This window comes from Bombina bombina, chromosome 11, assembly GCF_027579735.1.
Source record: "Bombina bombina isolate aBomBom1 chromosome 11, aBomBom1.pri, whole genome shotgun sequence".
Classification (NCBI taxonomy): Eukaryota; Metazoa; Chordata; class Amphibia; order Anura; family Bombinatoridae; genus Bombina; species Bombina bombina.
The window spans coordinates 155,418,962-155,442,473 of record NC_069509.1 but is presented as its reverse complement, the minus strand read 5'-3'; the positions used below and the strand labels follow the sequence as shown (position 1 = coordinate 155,442,473).

Genomic DNA, 23,512 nt, shown 5'->3' with positions numbered 1-23,512 from the left:
ATAGGAAGATTAACCCCAAAAGTCTTTCACATTTTATGTGCCTGCACACTGCCTCAATAAAATCCCTTACTTAAGGAAGTAACATGTCCCCAATAAAAAAATGCAGAGAAATCTTACTAAGTGCAAGTCTCCAAGACCTAGAAGACAAAATCACTAACCTGCACATCCAGCAGGTAGACAGCTTACAAAGCGTGAAAGGACACATACTCCTTACAGAGACCTGCAGAAAAAGACAGAACAGAGTAACCAACTCTGGCTTTCTATAACTAGGGCAGCAATATGTTTGGAAACAAAGGACAACCTCACAACTTCCTAAATGCTTAAAAGCCACCACTACTCTACTGAAGAGACTGAGGTGGACTCAGCTAAACCCAAATCCTTGCTTGCAGGGAAAAGTACCCAAAAAAGGAACTCATTTTTTCAGACACCGAACTTCACCTCCTCCATTGACGGAGGCAAAGAGAATGACTGGGGATAATGGGTAGGGGGAGTGACACTTAACAGCTTTGCTGTGGTGCTCTTTGGAGTGATATTCCCACTAGTAATTGGAATGACGTTGTGGTTTCTCCATGTCTTAGTAAAGAAATCGTTTTTTTTTTTTTACCTATCAAAACTATATATTTTTTAATAGACAAACCAAAGTACTGATCTAGGCAAATTTTGGTATATTTCATGCCACCATTTTAAATCCAAATGCGATCAACTTAAAAGAAATCGTTAACTTTTTCACAAACTTTGGATTTCTCATTGAAATTAGTTACATACTGCTTGTGCAATCATGGCACAAATGATGGTAAAAGCTTCTCTGGGATCCCCCTTGTTCAGAATATATATATATGTGTGTGTGCGTGCGAGGTGTGTGTGTGCGTATGTATATATGTGTGTGTGTGTATATATATATATATATATATATATATATATATATATATATATATATACACACATACATACACAGTATCTCACAAAAGTGAGTACACCCATCACATTTTTGTAAATATTTTATTATATCTTTTCATGTGACAACACTGAAGAAATTACACTTTGCAACAATGTAAAGTAGTGAGTGTACAGCCTGTAGAACAGTGTAAATTTGCTGTCCCCTCAAAATAACTCACACAGCCATTAATGTCTAAACCGTTGGCAACAAAAGTGAGTACACCCCTACGTGGAAATGTCCAAATTGGGCCCAAAGTGTCAATATTTTGTGTGGCCATCATTTTCCAGCACTGCCTTAACCCTCTTGGGCATGAAGTTCACCAGAGCTTCACAGGTTGCCACTGGAGTCCTCTTCCACTCCTCCATGACATAGCTGGTGGATGTTAGAAACCTTGCCCTCCCCCACCTTCCATTTGAGGATGCCCCACAGATGCTCAATAGGGTTTAGGTCTGGAGACATGTTTGGTCAGTCCATCACCTTTATCCTCAGCTTCTTTAGCAAGGCAGTGGTCATCTTGGAGGTGTCTTTGGGGTTGTTATGTTGGAATACTGCCCTGTGGCCCAGTCTCCGAAGGGAGGAGTTCATGCTCTGCTTCAGTATGTCACAGTACATGTTGGCATTCATGGTTCCCTCAATGAACTGTAGCTCCCCAGTGCTGACAGCACTCATGCAGGCCCAGACCATGACACTCCCACCACCATGCTTGACTGTAGGCAAGACACACTTGTCTTTGTACTCCTCACCTGGTTGCTACCACACATGCTTGACACCATCTGAACCAAAATAAGTTTATCTTGGTCTCATTGGACCACAGGACATGGTTCCAGTAATCCATGTCCTTAGTCTGCTTGTCTTCAGCAAACTGTTTGCGGTCTTTCTTGTGCATCATCTTTAGAAGAAGCTTCGTTCTGGGACGACAGCCATGCAGACCAATTTGATGTAGTGTGCAGCGTATGGTCTGAGCACTGACAGGCTGACCCCCCACCCCTTCAACGTCTGCAGCAATGCTGACAGCACTCATACGTCTATTTCCCAAAGACAACCTCTGGATAGGACTCTGAGCATGTGCACTCAACTTCTTTGGTCAACCATGGCGAGGCCTGTTCTGAGTGGAACCTGTGCTGCAGCTCAGTTTTAGGGTCTTGGCAATCTTCTTAAAGCCTATGCCATCTTTATGTAGAGTAACAATTCTTTTTTCAGATCCTCAGAGAGTTCTTTGCCATAAGGTGCCATGTTGAATTTCCAGTGACCAGTATGAGAGTGAGAGCGATAACACCAAATTTAACACACCTGCTCCCCATTCACACCTGATACCGTGTAACACTAACGAGTCACATGACATCGGGAAGGGAAAATGGCTAATTGGGCCCAATTTGGACATTTCCACTTAGGGGTGTACTCACTTTTGTTGCCAACGGTTTAGACATTAATGGCTGTGTGTTGAGTTATTTTGAGGGTACAGCAAATTTAAACTGTTCTACAGGCTGTACACTCACTACTTTACAGTGTAATTTTTCAGTGTTGTCACATGAAAAGATACAATAAAATATTTACAAAAATGTGAGGGGTGTTCTCTCTTTTGTGAGAGATACTGTATACCTATCTCTCTATATCTATATATCTCTCTATATCGCTCTCTTATAAATAACAAAATTTATGCTTACCTGATAAATGTATTTCTCTTGTGGTGTATCCAGTCCACGGGTTCATCCATTACTTGTGGGATATTCTCCTTCCCAACAGGAAGCTGCAAGAGGACACCCACAGCAGAGCTGTCTATATAGCTCCTCCCCTAACTGCCACCCCCAGTCATTCGACCGAAGACAAGCAAGAAAAAAGGAGAAACTATAGGGTGCAGTGGTGACTGTAGTTTAAAAATAAAAACACCTGCCTTAAAATGACAGGGCGAGCCGTAGACTGGATACACCACAAGAGAAATAAATTTATCAGGTAAGCATACATTTTGTTTTCTCTTGTAAAGGTGTATCCAGTCCACTGGTTCATCCATTACTTGTGGGATACCAATACCAAAGCTTTAGGACACGGATGAAGGGAGGGACAAGACAGGCCCTTAAACGGAAGGCACCACTGCCTGTAAGACCTTTCTTTTGATTGAAGGTAAAAACTACACTAAGTCACCACATCTCTCGATACTTCCTTTCTTGTCGAGAGCTACAAGAGAATGACTGGGGGTGGCAGTTAGGGGAGGAGCTATATAGACAGCTCTGCTGTGGGTGTCCTCTTGCAGCTTCCTGTTGGGAAGGAGAATATCCCACAAGTAATGGATGAACCCGTGGACTGGATACACCTTTAAAAGAGAAAAAAACATTTAAAATTATGGGGGGGGGGGAGTTGAAAAGTGAGTTTAAAATCCTCCACTAAGCAACAATATTTAAAGAAAATAACTCATTGTGTAGTTCATTTGGCAGATCTAAACAAGTCAGAAGGCTTGCTTTTCCCACAAAAAAAAAAAAACCTGGGTAGACTGTTTCCAATGCAGCAAAGGATACTGGGTAAGAAATGCAAATGAGGTTCACAATGACTCACTCTTCTACTGCAGTCTGCTTTTCATGGGCAAAATACAACATTTTAAATTATGGGGAGGTAAAAAGTGATCATTTTAAAATGTTGTATTTCGCCCAGGACTCAACTTCACCCAGCAGTGATTCAGACCTACTCCCAGCTGATGAGTGGCAATAATAATATCGCGGCATCTTGGGATGGTCTGAATCACTGTACAAACCCTAGCTAAGCTTAAAAGCTGTGTTAACAGCAGGCTATGGCGTAAGGAGAGTCTGCAGAAAAACAGACTGAAGTAGAAGAGCGAGTCATTGTGAACCTCATTTGCATGTCTTGCCAAGAATCCTTTGCTGCATTGTAAACAGTCTACCCAGTGTAAGCCCTCACTTCAAGCTACTCAGACAATGATATGGCGAGGAAAGAGGATGTAGTGTTAACAGCGCTAAACCTAATCAAAATACTCCAAAAAAAAAAAAAAAAAAAAAAAAAACACACAAAAATCTAATACTATTTTTAAAACCTCGCCTCTGATGAAAAAGTTTATAATAACTTTGAAACACATCAGGCTTTACAGGGTGTTGTTGCGGCTGCTCCCCTTTTAAGTTTTAAAATTCCACTGTACAGTTTTAAATTTCATAGACGTCAGCGGTTTGCTGTATATGAAAATTGAAGGCATTTCAAATTGTTATATGTATCTGTGATACCTCATAGTGATGATTGAGGTTTTGTTTAATGGATGATTGGAGAGGGATCGTATATACAAACAACTGAGGACCATCCAGTGTTCACGCTTAGACGGATTACCCGAGTATACCTAAGCTGGAGGAACTACATTCGGCTACAAGCACATCTGGTGACACGCCTTCCTCTTACCTCATAGGATTGAGGGTATGTAATGTACTAAAACTTAATGTAAGTAGAATCTAGAGCCTATCTTGGGACATCTGTACATTGAGAGGACTATTGAATTTGATTCAATATTTGATTCACGGATAAATCCTATTCCTACACGGCCTTTGATGTATGGATGTTAGAGCATATGTTATAACGGAGTGCAGAGATTGTCCAAATATACTTTGATTCAATTGTCTTCACAAAAGTTACGTTGAGATACTCTTGTTTATTAGGTACCACCTAGTACATATTACATGATATATGCAATAAGGTTTTTTAAAAAAGGATTACATTTTTGTGTTTTTTGATTAGGTTTAGCGCTGTTAAGACTACATCCTCTTTCCTCACTATATATATATATATATATATATATATATATATATATATATATATATATATATATATATATATATATATATATATATATATATATATAGTGTATAAAGAAGGGCACTCTCAGGATTTTATTTAGACTGTGAATATATTTATTCTGACAATATCAAAATGTCATTTGTAGAGGATCATTGTCGACATTTCGGCTCCTATATGAGCCTTCTTCAAGGCAAAATTTATCATTAGTCTGCTGTTGAGCTGTACTCAACAGCCGACTAATGATAAATTTTGTCTTGAAGAAGGCTCATATAGGAGCCGAAACGTCGACAATGATCCTCTAATCCTGAGAGTGCCCTTCTTTATACAAGTTTCTTTGAGGATTGCACCCAGGTCGGCAACACACCACTAAGGTTGGAGTGCTGGCCCACTGGCTAATTGAATATATATATATATATATATATATATATATATATATATATATATATATATATATATATATATATATATATATATATATATATATATATAATAAAAATAAATCGATATTTGACAAGCAGACAGTTTATTTTCCAGTAGGTTTTAGTTTCATTTGGTGAAAAAACAAGAAGTGGTTGCTGATAAATAAAGGATGAAAGTGTCCCATTTAATAAATTTTGAGTGTGTTCAGTAAAGCAAAGAAAATAAAACAAAGTGGGGACATGCTCAGTAGCACATTGGTTTGTAGTCCTGTATGGTGCTGCAGCCTGGAGGTCAGTGAGTACCTGTATCATGTGTATCGTATCATTTATAATTAAATAAACATTCCACACACAAACTGCCCATACAGACTTCTACAACAAAAAACACTCCATAATTAAACTCCCCCACCCTCGATAATTTAATAATAAAATTGTGGTAGTGTAATAATAAAAAAGTGTGGTAATGTAACTCACTCATTCGATAAATTCGTTCATATGTCACTGTACATCTAAACAATTTGTACAAACCTTGTTTACTGTCTGATGATAAGATCTTCGCTGTCCCAAAATCTGTTATTTGGATATGCATGTCTTCACTAAGTAAAATGTTTTCAGGCTTCAGATCCCTAAAATAAAAATAAAACTTGGTTAGAAAATAAAATGTGTTACTCTATATAGCATCTCTTCATTAAAGCGACCCAGGAGGATGGCTTAGAACAGCAGTGCAGTAAAATAGACCACTGTAAGGATGTTATGTAAATCGCCAGAAATAAAAATGTCTATTCAAATTGAATTGCACTTTGTTTTCAAATTGCACATTGGTAGGTTACACTCATGTCAATAAGTCTTGTTGCTCAGAAGAGAATATGTTCAAAATTCACTGATACATTTGTGTTAAGTGCCCCAATATAAGATGTCCTGCACATCAAATGAGAACCACCAGCAATGGGGAAAAAAACAATATTTACAACTGCAACACTAAGTAATCATGTTTGCAAAATCTGTTCTGTAGATGGGTGTCTTAGATAAATATTTGCATGCCTGCTTTATTATGGTGAAGTAGTTTAGCCAAGAATTAAAATTTGTATATAAAATTTGTATTGAAAACAAAATGTTATGACCAAAGGATCTAAATCGAACATGTGTAAATTATTAGGGGTATATTTACTAATCAGTGAATCCTGTTTTTTCCACGCGAGCCTTCCTGCTCGCCGGAAACAGGAGTTAAGGAGCAGCGGTCTTAGGACCACCTACGATCGGGATGATTGACACCCCATGCTAGCGGCCGCGAATGTGCAGGGGGAGGCATTGCACAATCATTTCTTGTGAAATGCTTATGCAATGTTAAATGCCTGCTGGTAGCATTTAGCGATGCAGGGCGGACATGATTGGCTATAGCAAATCATGTTCGCCCTGGGTTTGATTAATCTACAACTTAGTGTGGGACATAAAATTTTAAAAAACATAATTTATGCTTACCTGATAAATTCCTTTCTTCTGTTGTGTGATCAGTCCACGGGTCATCATTACTTCTGGATATAACTCCTCCCCAACAGGAAATGCAAGAGGATTCACCCAGCAGAGCTGCATATAGCTCCTCCCCTCTACGTCAGTCCCAGTCATTCGACCAAGAATCAACGAGAAAGGAGTAACCAAGGGTGAAGTGGTGACTGGAGTATAATTTAAAAGATATTTACCTGCCTTAAAACAGGGCGGGCCGTGGACTGATCACACAACAGAAGAAAGGAATTTATCAGGTAAGCATAAATTATGTTTTCTTCTGTTATGTGTGATCAGTCCACGGGTCATCATTACTTCTGGGATACCAATACCAAAGCAAAAGTACACGGATGACGGGAGGGATAGGCAGGCTCATTATATAGAAGGAACCACTGCCTGAAGAACCTTTCTCCCAAAAATAGCCTCCGAAGAAGCAAAAGTGTCAAATTTGTAAAATTTGGAAAAAGTATGAAGCGAAGACCAAGTTGCAGCCTTGCAAATCTGTTCAACAGAGGCCTCATTCTTAAAGGCCCAAGTGGAAGCCACAGCTCTAGTGGAGTGAGCTGTAATTCTTTCAGGAGGCTGCTGACCAGCAGTCTCATAGGCTAAACGTATTATGCTACGAAGCCAAAAAGAGAGAGAGGTAGCAGAAGCTTTTTGACCTCTCCTCTGTCCAGAATAAACGACAAACAGGGAAGAAGTTTGGCGAAAATCTTTAGTTGCCTGCAAGTAGAACTTGAGGGCACGAACTACATCCAGATTGTGTAGAAGACGTTCCTTCTTTGAAGAAGGATTTGGACACAAGGATGGAACAACAATCTCTTGATTGATATTCCTGTTAGTGACCACCTTAGGTAAGAACCCAGGTTTAGTACGCAGAACTACCTTGTCTGAGTGAAAAATCAGATAAGGAGAATCACAATGTAAGGCTGATAACTCAGAGACTCTTCGAGCCGAGGAAATAGCCATTAAAAACAGAACTTTCCAAGATAACAATTTTATATCAATGGAATGAAGGGGTTCAAATGGAACACCCTGTAAAACGTTAAGAACTAAGTTTAAACTCCATGGCGGAGCAACAGCTTTAAACACAGGCTTGATCCTAGCCAAAGCCTGACAAAAAGCCTGGACGTCTGGATTTTCTGACAGACGCCTGTGTAACAAGATGGACAGAGCTGAAATCTGTCCCTTTAATGAACTAGCTGATAAACCCTTTTCTAACCCTTCTTGTAGAAAAGACAATATCCTAGAGATCCTAACCTTACTCCAGGAGTAATGTTTGGATTCGCACCAGTATAGGTATTTACGCCATATTTTATGGTAAATCTTTCTGGTAACAGGCTTCCTAGCCTGTATCAGGGTATCAATAACCGACTCAGAAAAACCACGTTTTGATAAAATCAAACGTTCAATTTCCAAGCAGTCAGCTTCAGAGAAGTTAGATTTTGATGTTTGAATGGACCCTGTATCAGAAGGTCCTGTCTTAGAGGTAGAGACCAAGGCGGACAGGATGACATGTCCACTAGATCTGCATACCAAGTCCTGCGTGGCCATGCAGGCGCTATTAGAATCACTGATGCTCTCTCCTGCTTGATTTTGGCAATCAATCGAGGGAGCAGCGGAAAGGGTGGAAACACATAAGCCATCCCGAAGTTCCAAGGTGCTGTCAAAGCATCTATCAGAACCGCTCCCGGATCCCTGGATCTGGACCCGTAGCGAGGAAGTTTGGCGTTCTGGCGAGACGCCATGAGATCTATCTCTGGTTTGCCCCAACGTCGAAGTATTTGGGCAAAGACCTCCGGATGAAGTTCCCACTCCCCCGGATGAAAAGTCTGGTGACTCAAGAAATCCGCCTCCCAGTTCTCCACTCCCGGGATGTGGATTGCTGACAGGTGGCAAGAGTGAGACTCTGCCCAGCGAATTATCTTTGATACTTCCACCATTGCTAGGGAGCTTCTTGTCCCTCCCTGATGGTTGATGTAAGCTACAGTCGTGATGTTGTCCGACTGAAACCTGATGAACCCCCGAGTTGTCAATTGGGGCCAAGCTAGAAGGGCATTGAGAACTGCCCTCAATTCCAGAATGTTTATTGGAAGGAGACTCTCCTCCTGATTCCATAGTCCCTGAGCCTTCAGAGAATTCCAGACAGCGCCCCAACCTAGTAGGCTGGCGTCTGTTGTTACAATTGTCCAGTCTGGCCTGCTGAATGGCATCCCCCTGGACAGGTGTGGCCGATGAAGCCACCATAGAAGAGAATTTCTGGTCTCTTGATTCAGATTCAGAGTAGGGGACAAATCTGAGTAATCCCCATTCCACTGACTTAGCATGCATAATTGCAGAGGTCTGAGGTGTAGGCGTGCAAAAGGTACTATGTCCATTGCCGCTACCATTAAGCCGATCACCTCCATGCATTGAGCTACTGACGGGTGTTGAATGGAATGAAGGACACGGCATGCATTTTGAAGCTTTGTTAACCTGTCCTCTGTCAGGTAAATCTTCATTTCTACAGAATCTATAAGAGTCCCCAAGAATGGAACTCTTGTGAGAGGAAAAAGAGAACTCTTCTTTTCGTTCACTTTCCATCCATGCGACCTTAGAAATGCCAGAACTAACTCTGTATGAGACTTGGCAGTTTGAAAGCTTGAAGCTTGTATTAGAATGTCGTCTAGGTATGGAGCTACCGAAATCCCTCGCGGTCTTAGTACCGCCAGAAGGGCACCCAGAACCTTTGTGAAGATTCTTGGAGCCGTAGCCAATCCGAATGGAAGAGCTACAAACTGGTAGTGCCTGTCTAAGAAGGCAAACCTTAGATACCGGTGATGATCTTTGTGTATCGGTATGTGAAGGTAAGCATCCTTTAAATCCACTGTGGTCATGTACTGACCCTCTTGGATCATGGGTAAGATTGTCCGAATAGTTTCCATTTTGAACGATGGAACTCTTAGGAATTTGTTTAGAATCTTTAAATCTAAGATTGGCCTGAAAGTTCCCTCTTTTTTGGGTACCACAAACAGGTTTGAGTAGAACCCTTGTCCTTGTTCCGACCGCGGAACCGGATGGATCACTCCCATTATTAACAGATCTTGTACGCAGCGTAGAAACGCTTCTTTCTTTATCTGGTTTGTTGACAACCTTGACAGATGAAATCTCCCTCTTGGGGGAGATAATTTGAAGTCTAGAAGGTATCCCTGAGATATGATCTCTAGTGCCCAGGGATCCTGAACATCTCTTGCCCAGGCCTGGGCGAAGAGAGAGAGTCTGCCCCCCACTAGATCCGGTCCCGGATCGGGGGCTCTCGGTTCATGCTGTCTTTGGGGCAGCAGCAGGTTTCCTGGCCTGCTTGCTCTTGTTCCAGGACTGGTTAGGCTTCCAGCCTTGCCTGTAACGAGCAACAGCTCCTTCCTGTTTTGGTGCAGTGGAGGTTGATGCTGCTCCTGTTTTGAAGTTCCGAAAGGGACGAAAATTAGACTGTCTAGCCTTAGCTTTGGCTTTGTCTTGAGGTAGGGCGTGGCCCTTACCTCCTGTAATGTCAGCGATAATCTCTTTCAAACCGGGCCCAAATAAAGACTGCCCCTTGAAAGGTATATTAAGTAATTTGGACTTAGAAGTAACATCAGCTGACCAGGATTTTAGCCACAGCGCCCTACGTGCCTGTATGGCGAATCCTGAGTTCTTAGCCGTAAGTTTGGTTAAATGTACTACGGCCTCCGAAATGAAGGAATTAGCTAGTTTAAGGACTCTAAGCCTGTCCGTAATGTCGTCTAGCGTAGATGAACTAAGGTTCTCTTCAAGCGACTCAATCCAAAATGCTGCCGCAGCCGTAATCGGCGCGATACATGCAAGGGGTTGTAATATAAAACCTTGTTGAACAAACATTTTCTTAAGGTAACCCTCTAATTTTTTATCCATTGGATCTGAGAAAGCACAGCTATCCTCCACCGGGATAGTAGTACGCTTAGCTAAAGTAGAAACTGCTCCCTCCACCTTGGGGACCGTTTGCCATAAGTCCCGAGTGGTGGCGTCTATTGGAAACATCTTTCTAAATATTGGAGGGGGTGAGAACGGCACACCGGGTCTATCCCACTCCTTAGTAACAATTTCAGTTAGTCTCTTAGGTATAGGAAAAACGTCAGTACTCGCCGGTACCGCAAAGTATTTATCCAACCTACACAGTTTCTCTGGTATTGCAACGGTGTTACAATCGTTGAGAGCTGCTAAGACCTCCCCTAGTAATACACGGAGGTTCTCCAATTTAAATTTAAAATTTGAAATATCTGAGTCCAATCTGTTTGGATCAGAACCGTCACCCACAGAATGAAGCTCTCCGTCCTCATGCTCTGCGAGCTGTGACGCAGTATCAGACATGGCCCTAGCATTGTCAGCGCACTCTGTTCTCACCCCAGAGTGATCACGCTTGCCTCTTAGTTCTGGTAATTTAGACAAAACTTCAGTCATAACAGTAGCCATATCTTGTAATGTTATCTGTAATGGCCGCCCAGATGTACTAGGCGCCAAAATATCACGCACCTCCCGGGCGGGAGATGCAGGTACTGCCGCGTGAGGCGAGTTAGTCGGCATAACTCTCCCCTCGCTGTTTGGTGAAATTTGTTCACATTGTACAGATTGACTTTTATTTAAAGTAGCATCAATACAGTTAGTACATAAATTTCTATTGGGCTCCACCTTGGCATTGGAACAAATGACACAGATATCTTCCTCTGAGTCAGACATGTTTAACACACTAGCAAAAAACTTACAACTTGGTTATAATCTTTTTAGCAAAAAACGTACTGTGCCTCAAAGAGGTACTAACGATTAAATGACAGTTGAAATAATGAACTGAAAAACAGTTATAGCATCAAACTTTAAAACAACAAAACTTTTAGCAAAGGTTTGTTCCCATTAGTAAAATAACAATAATTAAATTTGACATAAAAAATACAAAGCAACGTTTTTATTCACAGTCACTATAAGAATTCTCACAGCTCTGCTGAGAGAATTTACCTCCCTTCAAAGAAGTTTGAAGACCCCTGAGATCTATCAGAGATGAACCGGATCATGCAGGAAATATAAAAGTAACTGACTGGTATTTTTTGATGCGTAGCAAAGAGCGCCAAAAACGGCCCCTCCCTCTCCCACACAGCAGTGAAGAGAAACGAAACTGTCACAATTAAAGCAAAAAAACTGCCAAGTGGAAAATAATGCCCAAATATTTATTCACACAGTACCTCAGCAATGTAAACGATTCTACATTCCAGCAAAAACGTTTAACATGATAAATAGTTATTAAAAAAGGATTAGTGACCTTTAACAGAGTAGTTCCGGTGAAATACCATCCCCAGAATACTGAAGTGTATACATACATGTCATTTTAACGGTATGGCAGGATTTTCTCATCAATTCCATTCAGAAAATAAAAACTGCTACATACCTCAATGCAGATTCATCTGCCCGCTGTCCCCTGATCTGAAGCCTTTACCTCCCTCAGATGGCCGAGAACAGCAATATGATCCTAACTACTCCGGTTAAAATCATAGTAAAAAACTCTGACAGATTCTTCCTCAAACTCTGCCAGAGAAGTAATAACACGCTCCGGTGCTATTTTAAAATAACAAACTTTTGATTGAAGTCATAAAAACTAAGTATAATCACCATAGTCCTCTCACACATCCTATCTAGTCGTTGGGTGCAAGAGAATGACTGGGACTGACGTAGAGGGGAGGAGCTATATGCAGCTCTGCTGGGTGAATCCTCTTGCATTTCCTGTTGGGGAGGAGTTATATCCAGAAGTAATGATGACCCGTGGACTGATCACACATAACAGAAGAAATTTGATTTTTATTCATAAAAATATATACTAATGAGTGATTTTATGAATTAATCATTTATTACAGGGTGAATCATTTTTTGACAAATTTCAAAATGTGCATCAATTTGCCAGCCCCCTGTATCAAGTGACAGCCATCATCCAATCACTGACTTGTATACACCTGCACATGCTCAGAAGCATCTGGCACCTCAGAGAGTATGCATGTTTTATTTGATAGACAAGACTGGCACCAGAAATAATAAAAAATCCTGGTTAATGCACACCTTTAATAATAAGTGATAACAGACAGATGAGCAGTGCACTGAGGTATAATATGCTTACCTGATACATTTGCTTACCTGAAAAAAAAATATGCTTACCTGATAAATTTCTTTCTTTTCGGACATTGAGAGTCCACAACGTCATCCCTAGTGGGATATTCACTCCTAGCCAGCAGGAGGAGGCAAAGAGCACCCCAGCAGAGCTGTTAATGGTCACTTCCCTTACCCATAACCCCCCAGTCATTATGAAGAAGGGAAATGGAAAAAGAAGATAAACACAAAGGTGTAGAGGTGCCTGAGGTTTAACAAAAAAAACACTGTCTTATTTAAGGGTGAAGTCGTGGACTCTCCATGTCCGGAAAGAAATTTATCAGGTAAGCATACATTTTGTTTTCTTTCCTATGACATGGAGAGTCCACGACGTCATTCCAATTACTAGTGGGAACTAATACCCAAGCTAGAGGACACGGTATGAACAAGGAGAGAGAAAATGGCAGGAGGACCTCAACAGAAGGCACCACCGCTGGAAGAACCTTTCTCCCAAAAGAAGCCTCAGCCGAGGCAAAAGTATCAAATTTGTAGAATTTGGAAAATCTATACAGAGGAGATCATGTTGCCGCCTTGCAAATCTGTTCCACAGAAGCTTCATTTTTGAAAGCCCAAGAAAAGGAGACAGCCCTAGTGGAGTGAGCCGTAATTCTCTCAGGAGGCTACTGTACAGCAGTCTCATAAGCAAAATGAATCATACTACTCAACCATAGGGAAAGAGAAGTAGAAGTTGCCTTCTGACCGTTACACTTTCCAGAGAAACAAACAAGGCAGAAGACTTTAGAAAATCTTTAGCAGCCTGCAGGTAAGATTTTAGAGCCTGCACAACATCCAAGTTATGAAAAAGATGTTCCTTATTAGAAGAAGGATTAGGACAAAGAGAAGGAACAAAGATTTCTTGATTAAAGTTTCGATCCAAAACCACCTTAAGAAGAAAACCCAATTTAATATGAAGGACTGCCTTATCCGCATGAAAAATAAGGTAAGGGGAATTACACTGTAGAGCCGAGAGTTCAGAAACTTTACGAGCAGAAGAAATAGCAACAAGAAACAAAACCTTTCAAGATAATAACGTAATATCTATAGAATGCATTGGCTCAAACGGAGCCTTCTGCAAAACTGAGAACAAGGTTCAAGCTCCAAGAAGGAGCAACAGGTTTAAACACAGGCCTCATTCTGAGCAGGGCCTGAAAAAAAGATTGAACATCTGGCACATCTGCCAGATGTTTGTGTAAAAGAATAGACAGTCAGTTCTCTGAAGGGTCAGATTTCTGCGCTGACAAGCTCTTCTCCAGACCCTCCTGGAGAAGACACAAAATTCTAGGAATCCTAACCATGCTCCAAGAGAAACACTTCGATTCACACCTATATAGGTATTTGCGCCATACCTTATGGTAAATCTTACGAGTAACTGGCTTGGGAGCCTGAAGCATGGTATCAATGACCGACTCCGAAAACTCACGCTTAACCAAAACTAAGCGTTCAATCTCCAAACAGTCAGCTTCAGAGAAACTAGATTTGGATCGAGGAAAGGACCCTGTGTTAGAAGGTCCTTCCTCAGAGGTAACCTCCAAGGTGGAAGAGATGACATCTTCACCAGGTCTGCAAACCAGATCCTGCGAGGCCATGCAGGAGCTATTAGAATTACAGACGCCCTCTCCTGCTTGATACGAGCAAATAGAGGAAACAGGTATACTAGACCGAAATCCCAAGGAACCGCCAGAGCATCTATCAGGGCGGCCTGAGGATCTCTTGACCTTAAACCGTACCTTGGAAGCTTGGCGATCTGACGAGACGCCATCAGATCCAACTATGGAACCCGCCACCTGAGGGATATCCTAGTAAACAAGTCCGGAAAGAGCCCACTTCCCGGGATGAAAGGTCTGTCTGCTCAGAAAATCCACCTCCCAGTTGTCCACTCCTGCAATGTGGATGGCAGAGAGGAAACAATCGTGAGCTTCCGCCCACTGTATAATGTGCGTCACCTCCTTCATAGCAGGGGAACTCAGAGTTTCTCCCTGATGGTTGATGCAAGCCACTGAGACGATGTTGTCCGACTGAAATCTGATAAACGGGCTAAAGACAGCTGAGGCCAAGCTATGAAAGCATTGAAGATTGCTATGGGAAGAGAGGACTCCTCTCGAGTCCACAGGCCCTGAAGCTTTTAACAAGCCACAGACTGCTCCCCAGCCAAACAGGCTGGTGTCGTGGTCACCCAGCAGGGTTTCTGAGGGTCTCATGTGCCTTGAGACAGATGATCCTGTGAAACCCACCACAAGAGAGAGTCTCTTGTTAGAGGATCAAGATCGATCCTCTGAGATAGATCTGAATGGTATCCTTTCCATTGAGCATGCATAGTTGCAGAAATCTCAGATGGAACCAAGCAAAAGGAATGTCCATCAGACCAATTACCTCCATGCATTGAGCAACCAATGGACGAACAGTAGACTGGAGAGAGAGACATGAATTGAGGAGTTTTGATTTTCTGACATCAGTCAGAAAAATCTTCATGGATAGGGAATCTATGATGGTCCCTAAGAAACACACCCTTGGAACAAGGGAACTCTTCTCCAGATTCACTTTCCACCCGTGGGAATCTAGAAAAGACAACAAGATCTCTGTATGAGAGTTTGCTAGTTGAAAAGATGACGCTTGAACCAAGATGTCATCCAGGTAAGGCGCCACCGGAATCCCCTGAGACCTGACTACTGCCAAAATAGCCCCCAGAACCTTTGTGAAAATTCTGGGAGCTGTGGCTAGGCCAAACGGAAGAGCAACAAATTGAAAGTGCTTGTCTAGAAAATAGAATCTCAGGAACTGGTAATGATCCCTGTGAATAGGAACATGCAGATATGCGTCCTTCAGGTCTATGGTCATCATGAACTGACCATCTTGGACCAAAGGAAGAATGGAATGAATGGACAGAACCCTGAGGAACATCTTGAAGGACAGAACCCTGAGGAATTTGTTGAGAGATTTTAGGTCTAAAATGGGTCGAAAAGTTCCCTTTTTTTGGGAACCACAAATAGATTTGAATAGAATCCTCGACCCTGTTCCTTTACCAGAACTGGAACTATCACCCCCAGGGAGGAAAGGTCCTGAACGCAGCTTAAGAAGGCCTCTCTTATTACCTGAATTGCAGATAATCTTGAGAGAATGAATCTGCCCCTGGGAGGACAAGTCTTGAATTCTATCTTGTAACCCTGAAATACTATGTCCATAGCCCAAGGATCTGGGACATTGTGTATTCAAGCTTGACGAAAAAAGATAAGTCTGCCCCCCACTTGATCCACTACCGGACCGGGGGTGGACCCTTCATGCTGATTTAACCTCAGATGAAGGCTTCTTTAACTGCTTCCCCTTATTCCAAGGCTGACTGGATCTCCAAGAGGATTTGGACTGCTCCGGCTTGGAGGAGGAAGAGGAGGATTTTTGTCCCTTGAAGTTACGAAAGGAACGAAAAACAAAATTTATGCTTACCTGATAAATTTATTTCTTTTTTGACACGATGAGTCCACGAATCATCTTAATTACTAATGGGATATTCACCTCCTGGTCAGCAGGAGGCGGCAAAGAGCACCACAGCAAAGCTGTTAAATATCACCTTCCTTCCCTCCCAACCCAGTCATTCGACCGAAGTAAAGGAGAAAAAGGAAGTAACAAGGTGCAGAGGTGTCTGAAGTTTATAATAACCAATAACCTGTCTCTTACAAAAAACAGGGCGGGGCCGTGGACTCATTGTGTCAAAGAAATAAAATTTATCAGGCAAGCATAAATTTTGTTTTCTTTTTAATGACACGATGAGACCACGGATCATCTTAATTATTAATGAGATACAATACCCAAGCTAGAGTACACAGATGATATGGGATGGAAAAGACAGGGAACCTAAACGGAAGGCACAACTGATTGAAGAACCTTTCTCCCAAAAGCGGCCTCAGCTGAGGCAAAAGTATGTGAAAGAGGACCACCAAGATGCAGCCTTGCAAATCTGTTCCACCGAAGCTTCATTACTGAATGCTCATGAGGAAGCAATAGCCCTTGTGGAATGAGCCGTAACTCTCTCTGGAGGCTGCTGTCCAGTAGTCTCATGTGCAAAACGAATGATACTTTTCAGCCAAAAGGAAGAGAAGTAGCCGTAACTTTCTGTCCCTTACGTTTTCCTGAGAAAAATACAAACAATGCAGAAGACTGACAAAAATCCTTAGACGCCTGCAGTTAAAACTTTAAGGCACGAACCACATCCAAATTGTGCAAAAATCTTTCCTTCTGAGAAGTAGGATTGGGATACAAAGAGGAACAACCATCTCCTGATTGATGTTCCGATCAGAAACTACCTTAGGAAGAAATCCTAATTTAGTACGTAAAAACTACCTTATCAGAATAAAAAATAAGGTAAGGGGACTCATACTGCAATGCCCAAAGCTCTGACACTCTGCGAACAGAAGAAATAGCAACAAGAAATAAAACTTTCCAGGATAACAATTTAATATCCAAGGAATGCATAGGCTCAAACGGAGCCCCTTGAAGAACTTTTAAGAACTAAAATCAAACTCCATGGAGGAGTAACTGGCTAGAACACAGGTCTGATCCTGACCAAGACCTGACAAAATGATTGTACATCTGGAACATCTGCCAGACGTTTGTGTAACAAAATAGATAAGACATAGAATTGAACCTTTACGGAACTTGCCGATAATACTTTCCCTTCTTAAAGAAAGGATAAAATACTAGGAATCCTAACTCTACTCCAATAGTAGCCTCTGGACTCACACCAATAGAGATATCTACGCCATCTCTTATGGTAAATCTTTCTAGTTACAGGCTTACGAGCCTGAATCATGGTCTCAATGACCGATTAAAATAAAAACAGCTTGGATAAAATTAAGCGTTCAATCTCCAAGCAGTCAGCTTCAGGGCAAACTAGATTTAGGAGAAAGAATGACCCTTGAATTCAAAGTTCCTTCCTCAACGGAAGTCTCCAAGGTGGCAGAGATGACATGTCCACCAGATCTGCGTACCAATCCTATGAGGCCAAGCTGGTGCAATGAGGATCACCGATGCCCTCTCCTGCTTGATTCGAGCATGACCCGAAGAAGAAGAGCAAACGGAGGAAAACATAATTTATGTAAGAACTTACCTGATAAATTCATTTCTTTCATATTAACAAGAGTCCATGAGCTAGTGACGTATGGGATATACATTCCTACCAGGAGGGGCAAAGTTTCCCAAACCTTAAAATGCCTATAAATACACCCCTCACCACACCCACAAATCAGTTTAACGAATAGCCAAGAAGTGGGGTGATAAGAAAAAAAGTGCGAAGCATATAAAATAAGGAATTGGAATAATTGTGCTTTATACAAAAAAATCATAACCACCACAAAAAAGGGTGGGCCTCATGGACTCTTGTTAATATGAAAGAAATGAATTTATCAGGTAAGTTCTTACATAAATTATGTTTTCTTTCATGTAATTAACAAGAGTCCATGAGCTAGTGACGTATGGGATAATGACTACCCAAGATGTGGATATTTCCACACAAGAGTCACTAGAGAGGGAGGGATAAAATAAAGACAGCCAATTCCTGCTGAAAATAATCCACACCCAAAATAAAGTTTAACGAAAAACATAAGCAGAAGATTCAAACTGAAATCGCTGCCTGAAGAACTTTTCTACCAAAAACTGCTTCAGAAGAAGAAAATACATCAAAATGGTAGAATTTAGTAAAAGTATGCAAAGAGGACCAAGTTGCTGCTTTGCAGATCTGGTCAACCGAAGCTTCATTCCTAAACGCCCAGGAAGTAGATACTGACCTAGTAGAATGAGCTGTAATTCTCTGAGGCGGAATTTTACCCGACTCAACATAGGCAAGATGAATTAAAGATTTCAACCAAGATGCCAAAGAAATGGCAGAAGCTTTCTGGCCTTTTCTAGAACCGGAAAAGATAACAAATAGACTAGAAGTCTTACGGAAAGATTTCGTAGCTTCAACATAATATTTCAAAGCTCTAACAACATCCAAAGAATGCAACGATTTCTCCTTAGAATTCTTAGGATTAGGACATAATGAAGGAACCACAATTTCTCTACTAATGTTGTTGGAATTCACAACCTTAGGTAAAAATTCAAAAGAAGTTCGCAACACCGCCTTATCCTGATGAAAAATCAGAAAAGGAGACTCACAAGAAAGAGCAGATAATTCAGAAACTCTTCTAGCAGAAGAGATGGCCAAAAGGAACAAAACTTTCCAAGAAAGTAATTTAATGTCCAATGAATGCATAGGTTCAAACGGAGGAGCTTGAAGAGCTCCCAGAACCAAATTCAAACTCCAAGGAGGAGAAATTGACTTAATGACAGGTTTTATACGAACCAAAGCTTGTACAAAACAATGAATATCAGGAAGAATAGCAATCTTTCTGTGAAAAAGAACAGAAAGAGCGGAGATTTGTCCTTTCAAAGAACTTGCGGACAAACCCTTATCTAAACCATCCTGAAGAAACTGTAAAATTCTCGGTATTCTAAAAGAATGCCAAGAAAAATGATGAGAAAGACACCAAGAAATATAAGTCTTCCAGACTCTATAATATATCTCACGAGATACAGATTTACGAGCCTGTAACATAGTATTAATCACGGAGTCAGAGAAACCTCTTTGACCAAGAATCAAGCGTTCAATCTCCATACCTTTAAATTTAAGGATTTCAGATCCGGATGGAAAAAAGGACCTTGCGACAGAAGGTCTGGTCTTAACGGAAGAGTCCATGGTTGGCAAGATGCCATCCGGACAAGATCCGCATACCAAAACCTGTGAAGCCATGCCGGAGCTATTAGCAGAACAAACGAGCATTCCCTCAGAATCTTGGAGATTACTCTTGGAAGAAGAACTAGAGGCGGAAAGATATAGGCAGGATGATACTTCCAAGGAAGTGATAATGCATCCACTGCCTCCGCCTGAGGATCCCGGGATCTAGACAGATACCTGGGAAGTTTCTTGTTTAGATGAGAGGCCATCAGATCTATCTCTGGGAGCCCCCACATTTGAACAATCTGAAGAAATACCTCTGGGTGAAGAGACCATTCGCCCGGATGCAACGTTTGGCGACTGAGATAATCCGCTTCCCAATTGTCTACACCTGGGATATGAACCGCAGAGATTAGACAGGAGCTGGATTCCGCCCAAACCAAAATTCGAGATACTTCTTTCATAGCCAGAGGACTGTGAGTCCCTCCTTGATGATTGATGTATGCCACAGTTGTGACATTGTCTGTCTGAAAACAAATGAACGATTCTCTCTTCAGAAGAGGCCAAAACTGAAGAGCTCTGAAAATTGCACGGAGTTCCAAAATATTGATCGGTAATCTCACCTCCTGAGATTCCCAAACTCCTTGTGCCGTCAGAGATCCCCACACAGCTCCCCAACCTGTGAGACTTGCATCTGTTGAAATTACAGTCCAGGTCGGAAGAACAAAAGAAGCCCCCTGAATTAAACGATGGTGATCTGTCCACCACGTTAGAGAGTGTCGAACAATCGGTTTTAAAGATATTAATTGATATATCTTCGTGTAATCCCTGCACCATTGGTTCAGCATACAGAGCTGAAGAGGTCGCATGTGAAAACGAGCAAAGGGGATCGCGTCCGATGCAGCAGTCATAAGACCTAGAATTTCCATGCATAAGGCTACCGAAGGGAATGATTGAGACTGAAGGTTTCGACAAGCTGTAAACAATTTTAGACGTCTCTTGTCTGTTAAAGACAGAGTCATGGACACTGAATCTATCTGGAAACCCAGAAAGGTTACCCTTGTTTGAGGAATCAAAGAACTTTTTGGTAAATTGATCCTCCAACCATGATCTTGAAGAAACAACACAAGTCGATTCGTATGAGACTCTGCTAAATGTAAAGACTGAGCAAGTACCAAGATATCGTCCAAATAAGGAAATACCACAATACCCTGTTCTCTGATTACAGACAGAAGGGCACCGAGAATTTTTGTGAAAATTCTTGGAGCTGTAGCAAGGCCAAACGGTAGAGCCACAAATTGGTAATGCTTGTCTAGAAAAGAGAATCTCAGGAACTGATAATGATCTGGATGAATCGGAATATGCAGATATGCATCCTGTAAATCTATTGTGGACATATAATTCCCTTGCTGAACAAAAGGCAATATAGTCCTTACAGTTACCATCTTGAACGTTGGTATCCTTACATAACGATTCAATATTTTTAGATCCAGAACTGGTCTGAAGGAATTCTCCTTCTTTGGTACAATGAAGAGATTTGAATAAAACCCCATCCCCTGTTCCGGAACTGGAACTGGCATAATTACTCCAGCCAACTCTAGATCTGAAACACAATTCAGAAATGCTTGAGCTTTCACTGGATTTACTGGGACACGGGAAAGAAAAAATCTCTTTGCAGGAGGTCTCATCTTGAAACCAATTCTGTACCCTTCTGAAACAATGTTCTGAATCCAAAGATTGTGAACAGAATTGATCCAAATTTCTTTGAAAAAACGTAACCTGCCCCCTACCAGCTGAACTGGAATGAGGACCGTACCTTCATGTGAACTTAGAAGCAGGCTTTGCCTTTCTAGCAGGCTTGGATTTATTCCAGACTGGAGATGGTTTCCAAACTGAAACTGCTCCTGAGGACGAAGGATCAGGCTTTTGTTCTTTGTTGAAACGAAAGGAACGAAAACGATTGTTAGCCCTGTTTTTACCTTTAGATTTTTTATCCTGTGGTAAAAAAGTTCCTTTCCCACCAGTAACAGTTGAAATAATAGAATCCAACTGAGAACCAAATAATTTGTTTCCCTGGAAAGAAATGGAAAGTAGAGTTGATTTAGAAGCCATATCAGCATTCCAAGTCTTAAGCCATAAAGCTCTTCTGGCTAAGATAGCCAGAGACATAAACCTAACATCAACTCTAATAATATCAAAAATGGCATCACAGATAAAATTATTAGCATGCTGGAGAAGAATAATAATATCATGAGAATCACGATTTGTTACTTGTTGCGCTAGAGTTTCCAACCAAAAAGTTGAAGCTGCAGCAACATCAGCCAATGATATAGTAGGTCTAAGAAGATTACCTGAACACAGATAAGCTTTTCTTAGAAAAGATTCAATTTTTCTATCTAAAGGATCCTTAAACGAGGTACCATCTGACGTAGGAATGGTAGTACGTTTAGCAAGGGTAGAAATAGCCCCATCAACTTTAGGGATTTTGTCCCAAAATTCTAACCTGTCAGGCGGAACAGGATATAATTGCTTAAAACGTTTAGAAGGAGTAAATGAATTACCCAATTTATCCCATTCTTTGGAAATTACTGCAGAAATAGCATTAGGAACAGGAAAAACTTCTGGAATAACCACAGGAGCTTTAAAAACCTTATCCAAACGTATAGAATTAGTATCAAGAGGACTAGAATCCTCTATTTCTAAAGCAATTAGTACTTCTTTAAGTAAAGAGCGAATAAATTCCATCTTAAATAAATATGAAGATTTATCAGCATCAATCTCTGAGATAGAATCCTCTGAACCAGAAGAGTCCAAAGAATCAGAATGATGATGTTCATTTAAAAATTCATCTGTAGAGAGAGAAGATTTAAAAGACTTTTTACGTTTACTAGAAGGAGAAATAACAGACAAAGCCTTCTTTATGGATTCAGAAACAAAATCTCTTATGTTATCAGGAACATTCTGCACCTTAGATGTTGAGGGAACTGCAACAGGCAATGGTACATTACTAAAGGAAATTTTATCTGCTTTAACAAGTTTGTCATGACAATTATTACAAACAACAGCTGGAGGAATAGCTACCAAAAGTTTACAGCAGATACACTTAGCTTTGGTAGATCCAGCAGGCAGTGATTTTCCTGTAGTATCTTCTGGCTCAGATGCAACGTGAGACATCTTGCAATATGTAAGAGAAAAAACAACATATAAAGCAAAATAGATCAAATTCCTTATAAGACAGTTTCAGGAATGGGAAAGAATGCCAAATATCAAGCTTCTAGCAACCAGAAGCAAATGAAAAATGAGACTGAAATAATGTGGAGACAAAAGCGACGCCCATATTTTTTAGCGCCAAATAAGACGCCCACATTATTTGGCGCCTAAATGCTTTTGGCGCCAAAAATGACGCCACATCCGGAACGCCGACATTTTTGGCGCAAAATAACGTAAAAAAATGACGCAACTTCCGGCGACACGTATGACGCCGGAAACGGAAAAGAATTTTTGCGCCAAAAAAGTCCGCGCCAAGAATGACGCAATAAAATGAAGCATTTTCAGCCCCCGCGAGCCTAACAGCCCACAGGGAAAATAGTCAAATTTTTGAGGTAAGAAAAATATGATAATTCAATGCATAATCCCAAATATGAAACTGACTGTCTGAAAATAAGGAAAGTTGAACATTCTGAGTCAAGGCAAATAAATGTTTGAATACATATATTTAGAACTTTATAAATAAAGTGCCCAACCATAGCTTAGAGTGTCACAGAAAATAAGACTTACTTACCCCAGGACACTCATCTACATGTTTGTAGAAAGCCAAACCAGTACTGAAACGAGAATCAGTAGAGGTAATGGTAAATATAAGAGTATATCGTCGATCTGAAAAGGGAGGTAAGAGATGAATCTCTACGACCGATAACAGAGAACCTTATGAAATAGACCCCGTAGAAGGAGATCACTGCATTCAATAGGCAATACTCTCTTCACATC

The 23,512-nt window shown here is 41.1% G+C and overlaps 1 protein-coding gene across 1 annotated transcript in view; it reads right to left on the bottom strand.

Annotated features, from left to right (window-relative positions):
- Positions 1-23,512, bottom strand: part of PDPK1 (3-phosphoinositide dependent protein kinase 1) — a 267,190-nt gene that overhangs the window by 121,997 nt on the left and 121,681 nt on the right. Inside the window, exon 6 of the mRNA XM_053694510.1 lies at positions 5,671-5,768. Within this exon, the coding sequence (XP_053550485.1) occupies positions 5,671-5,768 (98 nt within the window). The remainder of the gene's footprint in view (positions 1-5,670; positions 5,769-23,512) is intronic.